We start from the raw sequence: 21543 nt of genomic DNA, 5'->3' as shown, positions 1-21543 counted from the left end.
CTGGCCATCATCAGGTGCTCGTCTCAAACGGCCGTGTATACAGAAGTGAGAGCCAAACAAGACCTAATGATCACACCGCACTGACTGAGAATGAAAAGTTCATAGAGACAAGAAAACACAGTACAATACACGGAGAAACCTGCAGACCAGCTGTGTTTACTATTATAGAGTTTCTGTTTTAACTCCAGGCCCCCTACTGCACATACTTTGCATTACATTAAATACATGCATCAACATACTTGTGCACTCTCAAACACGCAAAAAGCTAAACTAATCGTTAAACACACAAGATAAACCATTGGGAACCCGGCCCGACCTCAGTATCGAGCGACGATGTGTAATTCAATCCTCACTTTAGCCCTGGCTCGGTGGATAGATTCATTTATTTATTTCTGGCACTGCTAATTGATAGAAATTAAGCCATTAATCAAGCCGCTAACCATCATTCAGGCCAAAGAAGATAAATACAAACTTTCATAATAACCACCTTCCCCAATTTTAGACCTCATTAGCATTCATTTTTAATGCAATTATGCTATTCTTTTACGCTGAGCTCATAAATTAGGACTCTTTTGTTGCCGACTGGCCTTGTAAAAGCCGGGCTAATGCTTTGTAGTCTGATCTTTAAGGCAATTACTGGCTTCTTCAGTCTTTTATCTCCCTGCATTTCCAATAACCTTCATCTAATGATTTATCTGGGCAAACCCCTGACACGCATCCGACTCGCCCCTCTTCCATTAACACTGTCTTTATTTATCTAGGAAGATCTGGTGTCTAAATGAAGATCCTCTCCTGACGAACGCCGCTTGACTCTGTGTGGGCGCTACAGACGGCTCGAGTCTTTGTGATCTCCATCACACAAGCATGCGTGTCACAGAAGAAACCTTGCTTTAACTTAATTACACGTCTGACAGCAAAAACTGCCATTGATTGTTTTTAAATACAGCATGTCAGTGAGACACTAGACATTTAAGAAACACCTCGTTCAAGCGAAACAGCCTCCTAAAAGACTGGAAGATTTCCACATGCAACGCTTGAGAAGATGTCTTTAAACACAGCAGCAGGCATGAGCAACACATCAGGGCTCTGGTCGAGGAACAGTCCTTGACTGCATTGACTTTTAAAGCTGAAAATACATCAAGTGCGTAATGAGCAGCTATTAGGAGCATTGATTTGCTGATTTCAGTTGATAGTTCCCAGAACAAAGTGGCATGTCAATATTTGCTAACTAACTAATACCCTCTCGGCTCTCTGTCTGACAAATGAGATCTCAATAAACAAAGAGAGTTTGCAATCATGGCCAGCGTCTTCATCTAGTAACATGCACCGATCCAGGTTTGGAGCAGATCACACTTCACAAGACGCAGTCTGAAATGTGCCTCACTTCTTAAGTGTCATCTACAAGACTGAATATTTCCGAGGGGAGAAAATGTGAGTAAAAACGTACAAATCCTTCTCCTGTACATCACAAACAACTGGAAAACCATGATGCCTTTGAATATCATCGTGGAAAACGGGGGGCCCAAAATGTAGAGGACCACTCATTTACATGCACTTTACAAGTTTTATACAGATTAATGTAACAGATGATCAAGTTGAAATGTCATGTAAACACCAGTTTAAGAAAGAGTAACAGACTTAGACATTTGTAGCTCAGTTTTGTCCATCAAATATACTTGCTATTCAGACTACAATTGCTTTGGTGCTGTGTGCATGCTCCAAAAGATCGAGATCGTAACAGTTTATATCACACAGCATTACATGAGAGATGGAGACTTAACTTGACTATCCAAAAACCCTGTTGCACAGGCAAACAATGACAGATGTATGTTCTTGCCTAATGCCAGAGGTAGTATGCATACATTAACATTAGTTACTGCTCAAACAAACATATCCATGATTTATTAATAAATCTTTCTTTGGTATAAATAATGTACAGTTCTTGTCGATACAAATGCACACTGGCAAACGTCATCTATAAGGTTCCCGTTATGATGTCAGAACTGACCCGTAACAAATAAAACCTGTAGTGACAAAGCAAAGCTCTGTTTACTGTGAGTGTGTGTGTGTGAGAGAGAGAGATACAGCACAGATGTGTAAACAGCACAATTAAGAGTATAAAGGAATGAGGAAGGGAAAAAGTGCAGTATTCTCAGGTTTTGCTGTCAAACATAAGGAAACACCCGACTGATTACGTCACTGGAGCTAGCCTTTAAAGCACTAATGATGTAATCCGAGTTAAAACGGACTAAGAGCCTCTCCATTCACGAGACTGTAACTCTCCTTCATTCTCATCTGCCAGACAAACCAATCCGATTCCCAGATATGTGTGATCAGCATTATTTCTCAGCGCTGTAGTGTAACTCAGACGGTGGTTTTCACGTAATTGACTGCAGAGAAGGTCACTGCCACAATGCAGACGGACTCATTTAGCTAATTAAGAACAGTGCCCCGGTGACCTCTGTCTGGGCCAAATCACCCCAGAGTATTTAAACCCTGCACTCTGCTTTATTGAGAGCAAATAAAGGAGTCTGACTTCACCGTTTGTGAGATTTGAACAAAACATACAGCAACTGTTGATGCTCCTTTTATATCAAAAAAAGAAAAGAATACTAGGTAAAGATTCCCCATCAGGTTAAATAAATTAAATAATCCCACAGGTTTCTGTAATTTATCAATATTAATCACAAATAATATTGAAAGTTATAACCAGAAATTCATTTTCTCCAAATTAATGTTTTCAATATTTGTTTATGACATCTTTTTACCATGAATGATGGCTAGAATCAATTATATTGATGCCTTTATTAAACTGACTGTTTTTCACTTTTAAATTTTATTTTTGGGTTAACATTTGTAATTCTATTTAGCATTACAGTTAAATTTAGTCATGGCTCGCTAAACTTTCTTTTGGCATCACAGAACTAATATTATAATTGGATAACTTAATTTCCTTAACTCACCTAATTTAAGTGAACTTAAAGGCTTAGTTCACCCAAAAATGAAAATCAGGCCATAAATTACTCCCCCTTAAGGCATCCTAGGTGTATATGACTTTCTTCTTTCAGGCCAATCCAGTTGGAGTTAAATAAAAAAATGTCTTTGGTCTTTCAAGCAGTTTAATGGCTTGTTACATTGCATCAGTCCAAAAGAAGTGAAATAAAAAGCGCCCATCCAAAAAAAAAAAGTGTCTCACATGGCTCTGGGGGGTGAACAAAGTCCTCCTGTAGCGAATTGATGCTTTCTTGCAAGAAGCATAACCATATTTAAATGTAATAATCATTTTAATTTAGCTTGAGCTCACGGTTGTACACGGAAGCAGTTGTGAAGGAATGACGTATGAGGTGTGCTTTGTGTATGCACCGCTCATAAGTGATGAATGCAGAAACGCAGCGGAGAGAACAAAACAAAGATCACTAATTAGAAGTACAAAATGAGTATTTGTAAAGAAGAATGTCAGAGAAGTTTCATATAAACCAAGAAGAGACTGGTTTTCCTTTGCTAAAGTAAGGAAACTTTGCTTCCTTTGCTCCTGTTAACAAACGTTGGTTTTCACAAGACTCATGCTCAACGCCGACCTCCATACGTCATGCTCCTGGAACTGCTTCCACGTACAACTGTTGACACTTTTTTTCTTTAAGGATGGGACGCTTTTTATTTCACTTCTTTAGGACTGATGCATGTAACACCCGCTCAGTGCCATGAAACAGCACGAAAGATCAGAGACAATTGTGACTCTGGACCACAAAACTAGTCTCAAGTGTCAATTTTTCAAACTGAGATTTATATATCATCTAAAAGCTGAGTAAATAAGCTTTGTTAGGATAGAATGATATTTGACAGAGATACAACCATTTAAAAATCTGGAATCTGGGGGTGCAAAGAAATACAAATATTGAGAAAAATTTAAAGTTGTCCAAATTACATTCTTAGAAACACATATTACTAATCAAAAATTCAGTTTTGATATATTTACAGTAGGAAATTTACAAAATATCTTCATGGAACATGATCTTCAATTAATATTCTAATGATATTGCCATAAAAAATAAAAATACTTTTAAGAAATCTATAATTTTGACCAAAACAAGTTTTTTTTGTTTTGTGAGACAATTTTTATATAACACCGACTGGATTCGTCTGAAAGAATTAAGTCATATACACCTAAGACTGATTGAGGGTGAGAAATTTATGGGTGAACTAACATCTGTTATATTTATTTAATTTAAATTTTTGCATGCAAAACAATATTTACATGAACCCATTTTGAGAAATGTCACATTTATCTGTGCCTTTCAGAAGTGTTTGAAAGCTCTCAGTTCACTACATTGAAGTATTTTTTTTTTGCATTTATTTTTCACAACACATAATTAATATAATTACCTGTAAAAATAAATAATAATAAAAATAATAATAATTATTATTATTATATGTATATACTGTATATTGGTACAGAGATTTTTGTAATCTATAGATCAATCTTTTCAGCATAACAAAAATTCATACTTATTACCACACTTTCTAAAGATATTTTTTTCTTGAGAAAATATATACAAAAAATGACTTTAGTAGTGCTAAATCAAAATGTAACATTTTTATTTTACTTACATTTATATTTAATTATTATTATCACTTATTATACAATATATATCACACAAATGAATGTTTCCCAGCCCTAGATCAATCGTGATTACACATGCAAACAGAAAAATCGATGGCGTTTGTTCCAGTAAAAGTAAATCAGCTACAGTGACAACACATATTGTGAATAATAATAGAAGCAAATCATAGATATCCAGAGTCTAAAGATCTGGTCACACTGACGATTGGTCGACCACAGAGTGACCCATCCTGCACCCCATCAGTGAGGCTCTGTTCCCGGTGTGTGTCCGATACCACCAGTCCCGACTTGATGAGGTGCAAACGACCCAACCACACACATGCAACGCTCAACACTCCCCCCCCCCCCCCCCCCGAGGATTTCCTCCCTGTCCCACAACATAAACACATACACACTGTCTCACATTACACAGGCCAACACACCTTCTCACGTATCAGCATATAACAAGCTAACAGTTTTCCATGAGCACCGCTTAATGAAGTCATTCTGTGAGACCGTGCTGTGTGTGTGTGTGTGGGATGGTCCCTAAAACACACAGGCTCCCATGAGAACATGTGCAACACAAACAGCTGTTTACAGAGCTCCCAAACCTCTATCAGCACATTTCTAACAGTGGACATGCATGTGAAATAAGTAATGAAGCCTTTACTCAGACAAGCTTCACAGAAATAAAAATACTGTGTCAATAATACTCAACAAATATACAAACTGAATGGTTATCATATGAACATGGGATAGATGCAGTAAGTACGTTTTTCAAGTAGGTAGTTTTCTATTTTCTATTTTCTAATTTTTACTCTACTACTTTTCATTAAAACATATCGTTCCTCATTACTTTGAACTGAAGAGACTGGAGACTCTAGAGCCACGTCTGATTCATGAACGAGTTGAATCTTTCCAAAGAACCTGTTGGCTCAGTTCACAGATTGCACTGAAAGATTCATTAGTGAATCAAACTGATTCGACTGCAGCTGTTCTTGAGTCAGCAACTCACTGATTTATTGATCCAGTCAAGAGAGCCAGGATACTGCCAGAGACTGAACGTGAACGTAACTGAAGAGTGAGGAGGAGTACACTAATGCTGAACCTTAGTATTGCTTATAAATGAAAATCAGATGTAGGACATGACTGTCAGTTATTTGTGAAGTTTGCATTGGAAGATGCTTGAGTGTGCATTTGTTGGAGAAAATGTTTTTTTTAGCACAAATTATTGGCCATTCGTCCTCTCCTCTGCTGTCTTTAAATTGTGTTTTATACTATATTTGTTACCCCATATTTACACCAATTCCATAATTTTATTTCACCTGTGTGCACACTTGAATAATCAGTAATTGATTTTTTAGTATAGTGAAGTTTAATGTTAAGTTTTGATATTCAAAATAAAATGAGATGGTAAAATGGTTCGATAAACAAAATGTGCATATATTATAGAATAATGAAACAAAACAAGAACAGATTTCTAGCAGTGCAGCTCTTGGCTAGTCTGACACCAATAACAGAACGGAGGAACGGCTGTCAATCATCCATCATTTAACATGCACAGGAGAACAGCTGGATGAGTAGTTCTCCATGCATTTAGAGAGAGATTCCAGCTGCAAACACTGGTCATGTGTCAAAACTGGTGAATGAAAGGTTGCGCAAAGCACTATTGTTTCTTTATGTTCAACCTGCATGAAAAATTAATAAACAGTAATTGCTTAGCATATGATTGCATGGGAAACTATTTATAAGGAGGAGGCTGATGTCCGGTTGTATTAGGTTTTTTGAGTTCAGTGGACCGGTCGACGGAAAAGGTCTCCGCGTGATAATTAAATCTTCTCACACTGATTTTCTGCCAATTTTATTTCCCCTGGGTCTACAATACTGATTCACTAGTTATAAGCCATGCATAACTAATCACTGGAGTACACAAACGCATTCCTTTGGATGACAGACACATTTTACTTCAGCATTACAGTTACATTGGGCTTGCATTGATGAATCTCACCCGTAAGATGATGTTAGAAATAAACTTTGATTCACACATTTCTTTTTACCTCTGACCCTTAGCAGCTTCTAGAAACACAATCTTGTTTCTCAAAGGAGGCTGTTTTTGTTGAATTTTTGCATGTAGATTTCAGACACACACAAAAAAACATCCAATAACTAATGTCTGGTTTGCAAATCTAATAACTAGTAAGTGTCCCCTAAAGGAAAAGCAGAAATCAACTGGAGTTTTTTTTAGATAAGTGAATGCACTCGTACTGTAAGCAGGCACTATACTTTAAAAACATTGCCACCCAAGCCATTGGTTTCTTAAGCACAAAATAAAAATATTAATTTTACCTAGCGGTGGTCGATATATAGTTAGATGATAATATCCAAATTGTTGTCTGGATGATATGCAAAACTGGGATATCGAATATTTCATAATTTGTACAATCCGACCCCCCCAAACATGAAAAGAGCTAAAGGAAGTTAAAGAGAAAACAAATAACGCACACTATATCATTCTCAACAATTATATGTAGTGATTTTAATAATGTAGGGGTTTGTTTGACTGTATTGGTTTTTTTTTTTTTTTGTACAAAATCACGATCGTTCTTCAACTGCATGAGAGTAAGCTGCTACTAATTTGCAATAAAACCACAGAGTTTTTACCTGTGTGTTATGACGTTTCTTAGGTTGAAGCAACAATCCAAAAATTTAAAGAGTAAAGCTGATGTACGATTAATAAAATAGCTGCTAGAAAAGGCAAAATATGCGTTGTTTTTGGAAAACTGAAGTCTGAAGTTAAAAGGTTTTACTTAAATGTCTGTGGCGTCCTCAAGTTGCATTGTATAATGATGAGTCCAAAAGATGCAATACATTTTTCCCAAGAGATCCACAGGAATAGTCTCCAAATACAAACAGGGCTTCTTTTATCTTCTAGAAAAAACTTTTTTTTTTTTTTTTTTTTTTTTAGTACAAACTAAAAAAAAAAGATTAATACGGTGAACTGCCTATAATGTCTCAGTGCCCCTGACGTCTTACGTGATTACAGTGTTCTTAAGTTTACATTTTGCAAAACACATTTTTTTTAAAGAGGTAGTGACGTTGTTAGTCTGTTACTATTAAGAGTACTGTTGCAAAGCACAAAGTTAATTACGTACATATATTGTACTGAAAAAGCACTGTTCTTGTATTAAAACAAGTATTTAGTACAGTAACTTGGTTCATGTTTAAATCAATAATGTCCCATATCTTTATATACTAGTAATTCTTTACAATAATATGTAAAATGCAGTATGTCAAAAGACCAACTCGACCTTCTTTGCCAGTTTGCACACATTTCTTTGAAGGATTGCAAAAATTATCGCATGAATATCGATATCGAGATATTGAAAAAAAATATTGAGATGTTCATTTTTGTCAATATCTCCCACCCCTAATTTTACCTGACAAATTTTTATTGAACTACCGAATATAGAAAAGGTGACATATATATATATATATATATATAAAACAGCAGACAGTAGGTGAAAATTACTCGGGTGACCTACAAGTGTGCATTAGATGGACATTTCACTATCCCATGAGGCAACAGGAGGGGATTTATGAATGGCAAAGACCCAATGAGCGTATGTCTTTTCACTATACACACAACTTTTAACACAATATCCCAAAATTCACAATATTTAAATCTTGGCAAATAGGAAAGTCCAATTAAACACTCAGTAACATGCAACTTCCACCTAAAAAAGTACTAATTAGGCAATAGTTATCATATTTAGGGGCCATTTACCAGATAATCCGTATTGAATCAGGCCTCTAATTAAGTTTGCAGTGGAGATTCAATCAAATTCAGCAAATGTCTGTGATTAAACACAGCTCTCTGTTGGTCACTGGTCTGATTTTCTCTCATGCACACGGGCTTGATCAGCTCTCAGACAGCTCTGGTGAATGACAACACAGCTCGTTATATTCAGATTAGAAATTAATGGATATGGGGGGCATTCTCTCTCTCTGTGTGTGTGTGTGTGTTTAATTCCATCTAAACGTTTAATGATGGTATCATTCTCTAATACGGTCACACACAGAGAGGTACACAGGTGACCCGCATGACACAGCATAATTAAGGAAAAGTCTTTGGCTTCTCCATGGTGAAAGAGCAAGCTGCTCTAAATGATATGGGTTAAATGCTGTTAAACGGCTCATTAAAATATATGATCTGCATGAATCTGGACAGGAGGCAGGTCTGTGTCAGAGAAAAACAGTTACAGACTGAAGTAGTGAAAGCAGTGAAAGTGAAAGTGACAGCCAAGTATAGTGACCGGACTGAAAGAGTCAGAAAAAAACAACAACAAAGGGAAATCTTGTACAAGACAATTAAACTGAACAAAAGAAAATTAGGACTACCAATTAAACAGTTCAATAAATTAAGTTAATATTGTTACAATTTAGATATCATATTGTCTGTTTTTGCTCAGTTTGGCACATTAAAATACAACTGTTGTTATTTGCTTTGTTTCTGAATGAATCAGCTATTTGAATGAATCGGTTGAATGAATGATTCAATGACTCAAGTCTGACAGTTACCTACTGACAGTTTTATATCCCTATTTAGATCATCATCTCATGTTTTTGAAAACCAATTCATATTTTAATATTTTTATTTAAACACCATTAATCTCACATAATTACAGTGTAAATGCATTTATGCTGTCTTTGTGTAAAAATACCTAAATGCCACTTCAAATGCAGCTTGTGAAAACAATGTTATGCCCACATTGTAGCCAAAAAAGTGTATGTGTAATACATATGATGAATCCAATTATTTCTAAAGCGACTTTTTTTTTTTTCGTCTATTCAATGGTTTTCTCATTAAATACAACAATGACTTTATCATTTAGGGGCTAATTTATCAGCCCAAACCGATGTGTGATCAATTTGCTATTTATCAGCATATCATGTAATTTAGATAAAAAATTTTTTTAAAGAATTGCTTCACAGCCCTAATAAAAACCTAAATCTTTCTTGTAGTTTGATTTTAAACAATAGATGGGCTCTATTAGGAGGTATGTTGTGTGAAATCCCCAGTTAAACAAGGAGAACTGATTTATTTAGCAGGAAAGAGTGCTGATATAATACAGGCACAGATCACAGTCACAGATCTCAGCTGTCCAGCAGTATACACTTGTTTTCTTCATTTGATTGGTTTCATTCTCACAGTTCAGCTGGTTTGTTGTCGTAGAGCTGAAGTTTCCTGAGGGATGTGTGAGCAGAGCCTGTTCATCAAGACCAAAACCTGCTTTCACTGTGTCACTTCCACATCGGGAGGACAGAGACTCAGTTTTTGGTGGCTAAAGACCATCAAAAATCAAGAACATTGCAATAATTAAACTGGGGCTATATGAAATACATATAGTACTTGTTAAAGGTTTGGAAACATCGTTTTTCTTTTAGGTCTCTTCTGCTCACCAAGACTGTATTTATTTGATCAAAATACAGTGACGTTGTGAAACAGTATTTCAAATTAAAATATTTGTTTTCTATGTGAATATCTGTTAAAATTAAATTTATTCCTGTTAATTAAAGCTGTATTTTCAGCATCTTCAGCGTCACATGATCTTCATCATCAAATCATTCTAATATAACTACCCTTTAAGATGTGTTCACATTTACTGGTGTCTGGCAAATCTTTATTTGATTTATTGGAAGTAGACAGTGAAATTTGTGACTGACTGGATTCTGCCAATGGAAAATATGACCACACTTATACACAACAAAAAGAAAAAAAGAAAGAAAAGAAAATGGTAAAAAACTAACTTGTGAACTTGTGACTTTTTATCTCACTAATATATATATATATATCTCACAATTCTGACACTTTTTCTAAGAATTAAGGACATAAAGTCAGAATTACAATACACAAACCGTGAATTATCTATTAATGAAAACAACCAGAATAACTCTGAATTGTGAGATAAAACGTTTCCATTCTATTTCCTTTTTGCATTCTTTGCGAGGCTGTAATATGTTTCCTCTGTTAGCTGCAGGTTAAACATCTTAAAGTTGGGCTCACCTTCCTCCTTTGTCTGTCCCTCTCTCAAACTCTCCTTTGCTTTCAGCACTTCATCGGTTTTAGCTGAAATAAGAAAAACAGCAGATTGCAATATTAGTAATGAGTTCTAAACAGCACATTTCATTCATCGATGGGACGTCTTTTATTCTTTAACATCTCTCTGCATGTGTACACGTCTCCCTGTTTGCACTGCTTAAGCTCATACTTATCAAACACTTTTTCAGCGAGCTAATTAAAAGCCTGAGAGAAATCCTTGCCTGGTGGAAACAGTGTGTGTACAAGTCTTATGGCAATTCATTTAGTCTGTTGACTGGCTTCTCTCCTGCCCTCCAAATAATGAAGACGTTAGCCGAGATGAAGACGTATAGTGAGCACTGAAGGGGGACTATCAATACAGCCTGTAAATTAATTACACCTCTGTTCCCGCACGTAATTTATTCTAAAGCGTTCACGTCTCCCAGGAGCAATTTGCCTTTATTGCTGTTTCACTCGCTGATGAGAGGAGTCCCTCATAACATTACCTTCTATGAGTTTCAGCTTTCAAGTAAAAGGAGATGGGAGGGTAATCACAGTCATTAAGAAACGCAAGTTGTACAGTTTAGTCCAAATTCAAGTGGATAATGTGATTGTTTGAGTGTGGTTTGAGTGGACATTAGGGAAAAGACACAATGTGTTTGGCATGCTGGAAGGGAACAACCCTCTGTTTTTGTCTACCAATGCTCCACAAGTCTTTTAACCGGCATATTTAACTCTTCTCCAGCTCAGTTTGTCTCTCTGCTTCTCTCCTCGGTGCCACTTATCTAAAATACTCTGTATCTCTACTGGAGGGATGGAAACCAAACTGTACATAAGATATCCCTTCATTTGGGGTTTTGATGATGGTGGTGGAGATTTCGGTCATATTGGCCCAGAATCCTCCATAGGTGTTTAAATGTATTATATTCTGGTGACTGTGAAGGACATACACATCATTTTCATCCTCATCCAGTCATTGAGTCACCTCTTGTGCCACTGTTATCTCATAAGAGACCACTTCCATCAGAACACCAATGTTTTATTGATTTGCGGTGTATCTTTCCTCTAAGGCAGGGACGCCCAAATGTTTTAGCCAAACACCTTTGACATTAAATATTCACTCATAGTACCCCTGAGTTAATATATCTGTAATTTCACATTTTAACAGCTCTCTGATGCTGGTTAATGGTCAAATGACATGCAGGTAAACTGATTTATTTACAGCATTTTTTCTTTGCTTCTTTTAATTTTAAATCATTTCTATATAAAATAGTGCTTTCAAATAATTAATCACGATTAATCACATCCAAAATAAAAGTTTTTGTTAACATAACATCTGTGAACTGTGTATATTTATTATGTATATATAAATGCACAAATATATATGCATATATATTTTACAAATATTCACACACACACACACACACACACACACACACACACACACACACACACACACGCACACTGTGACAGTTGCTGCCTCCAGCAGTAATGCACGAGGCATCATGGACTCTTATAGCAAGCATAATAAAACGTTTTGTATGCAAGTTTAATAACAGTAATAGACGCTAATTGTTTTATTTAGACTATAAGTTCATGGTAATTCACAAATTATAATTTATATATTTTTTTTATAATTAATATTCATCTCAACGCCCTGCCACCACTGGTTGTTGGTCCATTATCATCGCGGTGGTATAAATCTGCCTCTGTCACAGCCTTATAAACACACAAACACACACTTATATATGTGTGTGTGTGTGTGTGTGTGTGTGCAATGCCATGGGTATGACACAGGTATCACAAGGAGAGGGTGACTTATGAGGACATAACCCATGTCCCCATTTTTCAAAACACTTATAAATCATACAGAATGAGTTTTTTTGAGAAACTAAAAATGCAGAAAGTTTCCTGTGAGGGTTAGCGTTAGGTGTAGGGTTGGTGAAGGGCCATAGAATATACAGTTTCTACAGAATAAAAACCATTACGCCTATGGGATGAATACACTGTAAAAAGCAATTAGTTGAATTTACTTGGAAAACCTGTGGAAACTGATTACCTCAAATCTCTCAAGCAAATTAGTTAATCAATTTTGAGTTGATACAACTTATTGCAGCTTTGCAAATCTAACTTGGGTATTTGTAGTGGTAACTAGAAAACTTGAGTATTCGTAACTCAATCTGACCAGTTGAGCCAACTTACACATTCAAGATAATTTTAGTACAATCAAAAGAGTAAACTTAACAAGTCTGCTTGTTCACATTACTAGAAAAAAGTGTGGAAACTGATTACCTTAAATTTCTCAAGTAAGTTGTACTAAAAATTCTAAGTTAAAACAGACAAAATATCTTTGACACAACACTGGGACATTTATTTGTTCCATAAAACAATGTCATGCCTTCAAATCAACACAGCACACTGCATTTTTTCACATACAGCAATTACATACAATCAATGCTACCTTTTTTGACATTTTTACCTTTTCTCACAGTGGTGAAATACAGCATTTTTTTCTAAAATTAGCACCTTTTCTAAAACAAACCACTTAACCCTGTTAAGCAAATTGCACGTTTTCCTACAGGAAACAAAAGATTCTTCTGTTTTTTTAGTACTGAACAACCTTCCTATTTATTTTAAAAGTTTCTTTAAAGACTACACTATATTCTAAAATATAAAATTACATTCCTGATTACTATTTTCTATCTCCGCAATGGTCAATTCTGAACAAACTGAAAAATGGTCAATCATGGCACAACAATGTTACAGCAACAGGCGATTTTTCAGGTTTGAGAGACTTGCCCCGAGTGACAATCACACTTTGAAAGAAATCAAACATGTTCTTCAGTACAGCAGGATACTCTACATTCAGAGCATAAATGAGCCAAAAAAGCAGGCACATTGCTTTGGGAAGGTTTCCCAGATCATCCATTACAACTCTACCTTCCAAAATAATTGCAGTGAATGTGGCATCCAGATGCAAACAGTAAGGCACGGTTGCAGAGTCCTCAGGTATCACAAACAATATTCCGATTGAAATTCCGGACATCTCTCCTTTGTCATCACAGTCCTAAAAACATGAGCAGCATATGACAAGAATGAAGTGAAAGTAACATCATACATTCAGAACATATATTCATGTTAAAAATATGCAAATAAATTAACGTATTATGACGCAAAGTTCTTTTCATATTTGACACAGCAGCAGATGCAGAGGATGATTTTGTTTTCCTGCGATATATTTTGAATTTCCCACAATTGTTTTTTACTTGAGCTGCCACAAAATAAAATGTATTCTTTTTATTTAAGCTGCAGTCCATAACTTGGTGCTCAGGCGGTTAATAAACAGAACTGTCTGTGTCTTGTATAAGAACGTTGTAGCCGGAGCTACTTTTTATGTCGATAAGAATAAAACTAAAAATAAGTTTTGTTTTTTTGACAAATCACAAAAATCTACTAATTTAACTTAAGTTCAGTGTTTATTCAAGACATGTGAACAGTCAGTAATAAAATAAGAACTAATGAGCAAATCACAAGCAGTCGCACCAAATAAATACACAACAACAAAGCCACAAAATAAACAGGGGTTTAAGTTTCAGGCAGTTCTAACAATTCAGCTGCAGAAATTGAATAATTAAATGTAAAGCAACACTGAATTATCTTCACTACATAAATTAAATATACATTGTCTGGCCAAAATAAAATTCTAACACTTAAGTATTTCCAAGGATTATTTTGTTGTTGTTTGGCCAGGCAATGTAATTTCTATAGCTAAATACTATTGTTAGAACTACCCCAAAAAACGTAAACCCCCGTTTATTTTGTGTCTTTGTAGTTGTGTATTTATTTGGTGCTAGTGCTTGTGATTTGTTCATTAGTTCTTATTTTATTACTGACTGTTTACTTGTTACCACAAGACCACAGGAAACAGATGATTCTTCTGCACAATCTGACTTTGCTGCAGCCTGGAATTGAACTACTGGTTTCGTCTGGTCAGAGGAGAACTGGCACCCCAACTGAGCCTGGTTTCTCCCAAGGTTTTTTTCTCCATTCTGTCACCAATGAAGTTTCGGTTCCTTGCCGCTGTCGCCTCTGGTTTGCTTAGTTGGGGTCACTTCATCTACAGCAATATCGTTGACTTGATTGCAAATAAATGCACAGACACTATTTAACTGAACAGAGATGACATCACTGAATTCAATGATGAACTGCCTTTAACTATCATTTTGCATTATTGACACACTGTTTTCATAATAAATGTTGTTCAATTGCTTTGACGCAATGTATTTTGTTTAAAGCGCTATATAAATAAAGGTGACTTGTGAATAAACACTGAACTTTTAGTTAAAATAGTAGATTTTGTGGTGATACCAAAATGGGTCAAAACAATAAAAGCTCCAGTCCGTAGCTTTTTGTTTTGTGTTCAAAATTGACAATTTCTATAATGAGTCAGTACATCATGAATCCATTTTACAAACCATGTTTTTGGTTTCTTTGGGCAAAAAAGGATTCTTGTAGTTATTTTTAGTTAAGTTTGAACCACTGATGTCCCATGGAATATTTTAACGATGTCCTTACTACATTTCTGGCTTTTGGAACATTTTAGTTACATTGCTGTCAATGCAGGATCAGGAAGCTCTTCGATTTCATTCAAAATGCGTACATTTTTATTCTGAAGATGGATGAAACTCTTACGGGTTTGGAACAACAAAAGGCTGAGTGATTAATGACAATTTTTGTTTTTATTTTTGGGTGAACTATCCATTTACACAACTATGTCAGAAGAAACACCCATCTCCATATATTTCAGGATGACAGTGTCAAGATTCTTTGGACCAAAAGTGTGAAGAAAAAAAAAGGTTCAGTGAGCATGAGGAATCATTTTCATTTATGAATTGAATTGATCTTCACCCTACTGAAAGCCTTTAGGATATGCTGGAGTTGGCTTGACTCTCCCATTGTCATTACAAGATTTTGGCCAAAAATTAATGCAACTCTTGATGGAAATAAATGTTTCCTAACATTGTTGAAACAATGTCTCAATGAAAGCACAAAATGACGACAGCTATAGGTAGCCCAATGAAAAATTAAAAAAAAAAAACAATGTAATCTCAACATTGTCATTTCGGCATATGGACAGGAGTACTTATATAAAATATAAAAAGCTACACACCGCATTAATTAGGGATCAAATAATTATTGTCAAACTACAACATGCAAGAAACATCAATCACTTCAATAATGATTACATTATAAAATATTAAGTATTTGCTTATTAGCGATTAGTTCTTGTTGAAGGGATAGTTCGCCCAAAAGTGAGTATTCTGTCATTAATTACTCACAGTCATGTTGTTTTAAACCAGTAAGACCTTTGTTCATCTTCAGAACACAAATTAAGATAATTCTGATGAGATACCTCCTCTTTTCTGTTCTCCTTATCGGACTGTTGTCCTTAATTGTACCAACCTTTGTCTAATTTCCTAAACATTATTACCTCTTTTCGTTCTCATGATCTTACTCTCTTATCTAACTAATATTTTTTTGCTTTAATTTTTTATTTTCTATTAATTCTTAATTTATCTTTCACTTTTTCTGTATCCTAATTTTTTTCATATTTCTTAATTACATTTCCTATCAGGTCGCAAAATTGGTTTAAGAAGTGTTTGCAACAGTTAAATAACCAGAATAATCACAGACAAAGCTACTTACAAAACATGTCTTGTAAAAATCAGTCGGGTCTGCTCTAAGGAGAAGTGGAAGGCCATGAAGAACGGCTGTTCGCCTACCAATGATTTCAGATTTCTGTAAAGTTATGTAACATTGTAAAAAGTAAGAGTTAATAGCATTCATAGCACAAACACAACACAGAGCAACAGTTGTTTTACCAGAAAATAAATAAATAGGGTGTGCCTGTGTAGCTTACCTCATTTTCAATCTGTTGCAGAATCTTCTTAAGCTTACATCCAATGTCTCCCCCTTTGGCCTTGAAGATATGAATGAACCGTTGAGTGAATCTGTCCAGTTCTTGAAAATTCGGTTTGCAGGTTTTTGCCAGATATGCGACTGAACTCCAATATCAAAAAATAAATAAATAAAAAAAAGGTAAGCCAGACTAAAATTAATCACGTCACTGAAACATGCAAGTATAAATTAAACATCAACCTCAAAAGTGGTAAATGAAGTTGAATTTCGATTTTAAATCTGCATAGAAAATGTTCCGACTGGATCACCTCCTCCTCCTCCTGGATTTCACTCCTTTTGGCAAAGCAGAACCGACACTGCCAATCAATGAGCACCTACATTATCAGAAAGACACAAAAAGTAAATTTTTAATTATATTAATTATAAATTAAATGTAGAGTAGACATTACTCTTAAAATTGCAATTTCAGTATGGACACTGCACCATTTCATTATTTTTCAGGTGCTGCCTCTATGGATTCTGTGCAGGGCTCCTCAAAACTGCGAAGTAGGCAGTGAAATATCAAAGGGGTATTCTTAAGTGCATTGGTCTGGCTACCATGTACGTTACCTGATGTGAATGATTTTTCGTTAAGTGCACTCTAAGTGAATTAAATGACTTGAACATAGACAATCGGTATAGATACATGGAATTGGAGTACTTCTTCCATATTTCAATCGGTAGTGTTTTAGCAGCTGAGCACTCTTTTCACACACACAAAAAAGGTGAATTTACACTTCCACTGCATGAATAAATCACAAAATCGAATATAGAAATGACTTAATGAAGCTATCGTAACGCATAAGTTATCTCACGCGGTTCATTTCCACGTGAAGAGCATGTTCTAGAAGCGGAGTAAGTTACAGGCCTCACAGTTAACGGCATATGACAAAGCTCTTACAACTGATTAAAATCTCTTCCAAACTGTATATTCAAAACAATGTTTACTGAAAATCGATTTCTGTAATGTAACAAATAAGAAACTGGTCTCAACTGATGGTTAGACAGTAACGTATACTTCGTTTAAACTAAGTTAATAAAATGGACCTTTTGCGCTTACAACACATCGAGCAAAATAAATTATTTTAAGTTTTTATGCTCAATACAATGACGACAGCGTACACGGTGAGAACTTAGTTTATAAGTAGGTCATCAACATACCTAGTTGTGCTGCCACACATCTGAAGTTCGTCGTCGTCGTCTCGATTCCGAACACCTGCGTCCATTTAACATTGCGCATGCGCAGAGACTGCGTCAAGCGGGATGAAAACGAGTTGACGAAAAATTCTTCCTCTTCTTTAGTTTTCTGGCGGTTACAGGCCGAGTTGAAGAAATGGCAACAGTTCTTAAACATATATTAATTGTTTCGTCCAGACCTGCCAATAAGCTTAAATCTTATTGGTTGTTCATTTATTTCACCCCACCAATGGGGAAAATTAAGAACAATATTTTTTATATTCATATATTCAAACCATAAACCATTGTACCATAAAACATGGCTGCTTTATACACACACACACACACACACATATATATATATATATATATATATACATATACGTATACATATATATACATACACACACACACACACACACACACACATATATATATATATATATATATACATATACATTTACATATATATATTTGATGGAAAATGTACTGACTTCTCTATATGTTATTCATTATGTTTTTTGTGCCAACCACATTGTTGTGTCAGCCTAGTCCAATACACTAGATGTTCTAAAGTTCGGATTACTTAAGATATTTAGTTTAACTACCGCATCTAACTGAAAGTTAATATTACACAGCCTAATCGAGTAAAACCAACAAATTTGCCAAAATCAGTTGTATTTACAAGCTTCTTTTAAGTAGATTCAATGATTACTTTTTACAGTGTACACTTTACACAAAAACAAATGTGTGTGTGTGTCTGTGTCTGTGTGTGTATTTATATATATACACATGATAAATATACAGTACACACGCATATATTTTCTAAACAAAAACTTTTGTTTTGGATGTGATTAATCATGGTTAATCATTTGACAGCACTAATTGGCCCAAAAATTATATTGCGATTTTGTTATATATGGTGCTTTTAATGGCAACATGGAATTTCTTGCATGGAAACGTCCAATATTGCTGCTGATGAAACCAACTTGCAGGGTCTTTAAACTTATTATTATTAGTTTTAAGTGTAATAATGAAAATAATGGCGTAAATATATTGGTGGTGTAAACTGAAGTTGAAAAAAATATATTTCATAATTATGAAAAATTATTTAATTTTGCTGTAACACTCAACAAAATGTACCCCTCAAGCTTTTAGTTTGACAGACAACTGATGCAAAAACTTCTGTCCACAGACACAGTATGCTGGAAATTGTGTGAATGCATAAATGAACCAAGAGGAATGGAGCACACCACAAATGCATGTAAACCTCACAGTCTGTATATAGCAGCATTACATACAGTGAACCGTGACATGCTGAAACTCTGTTGAAACTCCAGCGTTTGTTGGTGTGGACACTACTATCGTTAATTATCATGCATGGGGTTAATGGGTTTTAACAAAGCCACTTGATTTTCCTTGTTCATCCGTCTGTATGTTACTCTGTGCATTAGGAGCTGAAGCTGATGATGCACACATTAGATATATCATGATCACAGCATTAGATGACACGTCACTATCCGCAGCAAGCTGAAGACTTTCACTTCATCTGCACTTAATTCCAGTTTGGTCGGCAGGATGGATAATGGACCCTCGGCTGAAATCCAGTTGTGATTATGTGTGTAATTGCAGCTCTGGGCATGCTGGACTATGTTTTCAGTGAAATGATCACACAGAATCAAATCCATCCGTCTCCTTCATCCAGTGATGGCTCGTTAGAATCCGATGCAATGAGACAAACATCGGAGAGAAATGGCCGGGGCCCATTATCAGAGATTGATGGAGCGCTGGTGTGTTGAACACGGGGCTCAGAGGGGCCTGCGATGTAGATTGATTCAAGCGCTTCAGCTTTATCAGGTTTATCTGCCACCGTAGACACACACGCAGAAGCAGCTCTATGTCCCTCTTTACACAGCAGCAATTCATTGATATAAAACCGCCGACTGAAGGAGGTTAGCGGCTCCTGAAATAACATTAAGCAGACATGTATTGAATTGAAGCGTGCAGGAGTGTTGAACTGATGCCGCGTGAACGCAGGACGCATGAGCTGCTGCAGGGTGAGGAGCAGTGATTTGAGCAGGTTTGAGATCTTCAAACTAAATGATACAAACACCTGAATCACAGTGCACTGATGGAAGGAAAGGAAAAAAAGAAAAGTGTGAAATGATAAAATATTGATCCAGACACACTGGTCACCTTTTAGCCTCATCAATGAACACATAATAGAATTAACTTAACTCTAAACTCTTATCTCAGGATGAACGGCTGAGGAAAACACTGCATACGGATCATTCTACAGAACTGCTTTAATAGAATAAGATTTTTTTTTGACATAACCTGGTACACTCAATTTGCATACAATAGTTTCATACTGTTATGGAAAACACCACATGCACATTTGTATTCACTATATTACAAAGGATTATATTTATCTATGATCTATTTTGTTATTTTCGGCCTCCCTGTAAAAAAGTTTTAACAGATTTTTCTAAAAGATTTTCAAACGTTAACAATCTTAATAAAAAGCCATTGTATTAAAGAAATCAATTGTTTCCATCATTACTGTATTCGAAAGTCAATCGCTACCGTTGAGTTTTGCACAATTAAACCGAAATCACTATCATTTTAAAACAGGCGAGTTAAATAAACCGTACTTCTGAACTTCTGAAATACATCACGATTCACAACTGAAACTCAAGTTTAGTGACTGCTCCAGTAGCGACTGGGTAACACAGTGATGTTTGTAAGGTAGTTTTGAGCATAACTTAAAAAATAAAATGTTTATTAGTTCATTTCATAAAATATTGACAGCTCTAAAGTTACAGACAGGATTTTCAGGCTCTGAAGCACATTTACTGTACTTCAAAACGATAAGATCTAATCATAAACACATGACTTTCTGGCCAAAAATTGATGGACACAGCTAAAACCAGGCTCTGCCAATGAGCTGAAATATTCTGTCTTTCAGTAGTGACATGAAAGTGTTTTTCACTACCTTTCTATCATTCATTTATTTAAATATGTGTATTATATATATTATTAAATATCAAACTGAGTGTCTACACCTTTTTATTTATTGTTACCATCTATTATTATCATCTAAATGTATTTCATTATTTTCATATTATTTAATTTAATTTATTTATTATTTAAAAATCAAATACTGAGTATCTACATCATGTGCGGTGTCCTTTTGTAGAAATAAAACAGATCTTTAAAAACTAACACACACACCTCATAATAGAAAGTACTCTACATTTAATTTCGCATATATTTAGCTTTATTATTATTTCAATTAATGATTTGGGTTTAAGTGGATCACAACATCTTTATGAAATTCCCAATACATGAATATTTAATAGATTTTATTTTAATAATAATGTTTACTATGGTACCATAAATTCAGTAGAGTGGTCCACACACTCATCCTGGAAACATCCTGAATGATACAGCATCACACACAACGCTGAGGCATGTGTGAGAGGGATTTCACATCAATAAAAGACAACAATACTCGCATCTTCTCCCTCCTTAAAACAAACCCTTAAACCAAATGATCCCAAACCCATGCAGAATCCTCATCTGCAGCCTCAGGCTCTGCATTAAACCACACAACAGCCGTAATAATCCTCTGTGATTAATTACTCCAGCCGTGATCTCTTACAGCGCTGCAGTGAAGGAGAGAAGGGCACGGAGGAGCAGGAGAAACACCCATGGCTGCGTTCCTGCG

General features: G+C 35.5%; 2 protein-coding genes across 5 annotated transcripts in view; both read right to left on the bottom strand.

Moving 5' to 3' along the window:
- rsrc1 (arginine/serine-rich coiled-coil 1) overlaps positions 1–21543 on the bottom strand; it is a 127676-nt gene that overhangs the window by 8392 nt on the left and 97741 nt on the right. Inside the window, exon 7 of the mRNA XM_026225902.1 lies at positions 10665–10727. Within this exon, the coding sequence (XP_026081687.1) occupies positions 10665–10727 (63 nt within the window). The remainder of the gene's footprint in view (positions 1–10664; positions 10728–21543) is intronic.
- On the bottom strand, positions 13029–18147 carry LOC113058214 (uncharacterized). Of its 4 annotated transcripts, none has more exons than XR_003277941.1 (5): positions 17799–18147; positions 16839–16972; positions 16600–16739; positions 16386–16478; positions 13029–13746 (listed from the first exon to the last, which is right to left on the bottom strand). XR_003277941.1 is itself a non-coding variant. In XM_026225903.1 (5 exons), exons 1-5 carry the CDS (start codon positions 17082–17084, stop codon positions 13420–13422), a joined length of 711 nt encoding a protein of 236 aa, XP_026081688.1. In that variant the 5' UTR covers positions 17085–17471; the 3' UTR covers positions 13029–13419. The 4 variants fall into 4 exon arrangements, 2 of the variants coding, with proteins under 2 accessions (XP_026081688.1, XP_026081689.1); XR_003277942.1 differs by having other exon boundaries at positions 16907–16972; positions 17799–18146; XM_026225903.1 differs by lacking the exon at positions 17799–18147 and adding an exon at positions 17082–17471 and having other exon boundaries at positions 16600–16753.

The sequence above is a fragment of the Carassius auratus genome, chromosome 40 (assembly GCF_003368295.1).
Source record: "Carassius auratus strain Wakin chromosome 40, ASM336829v1, whole genome shotgun sequence".
In the NCBI taxonomy this organism is placed as follows: domain Eukaryota; kingdom Metazoa; phylum Chordata; class Actinopteri; order Cypriniformes; family Cyprinidae; genus Carassius; species Carassius auratus.
The sequence above is the reverse complement of the archived record's forward strand: the minus strand, read 5'-3'. Positions and strand labels throughout refer to the sequence as shown.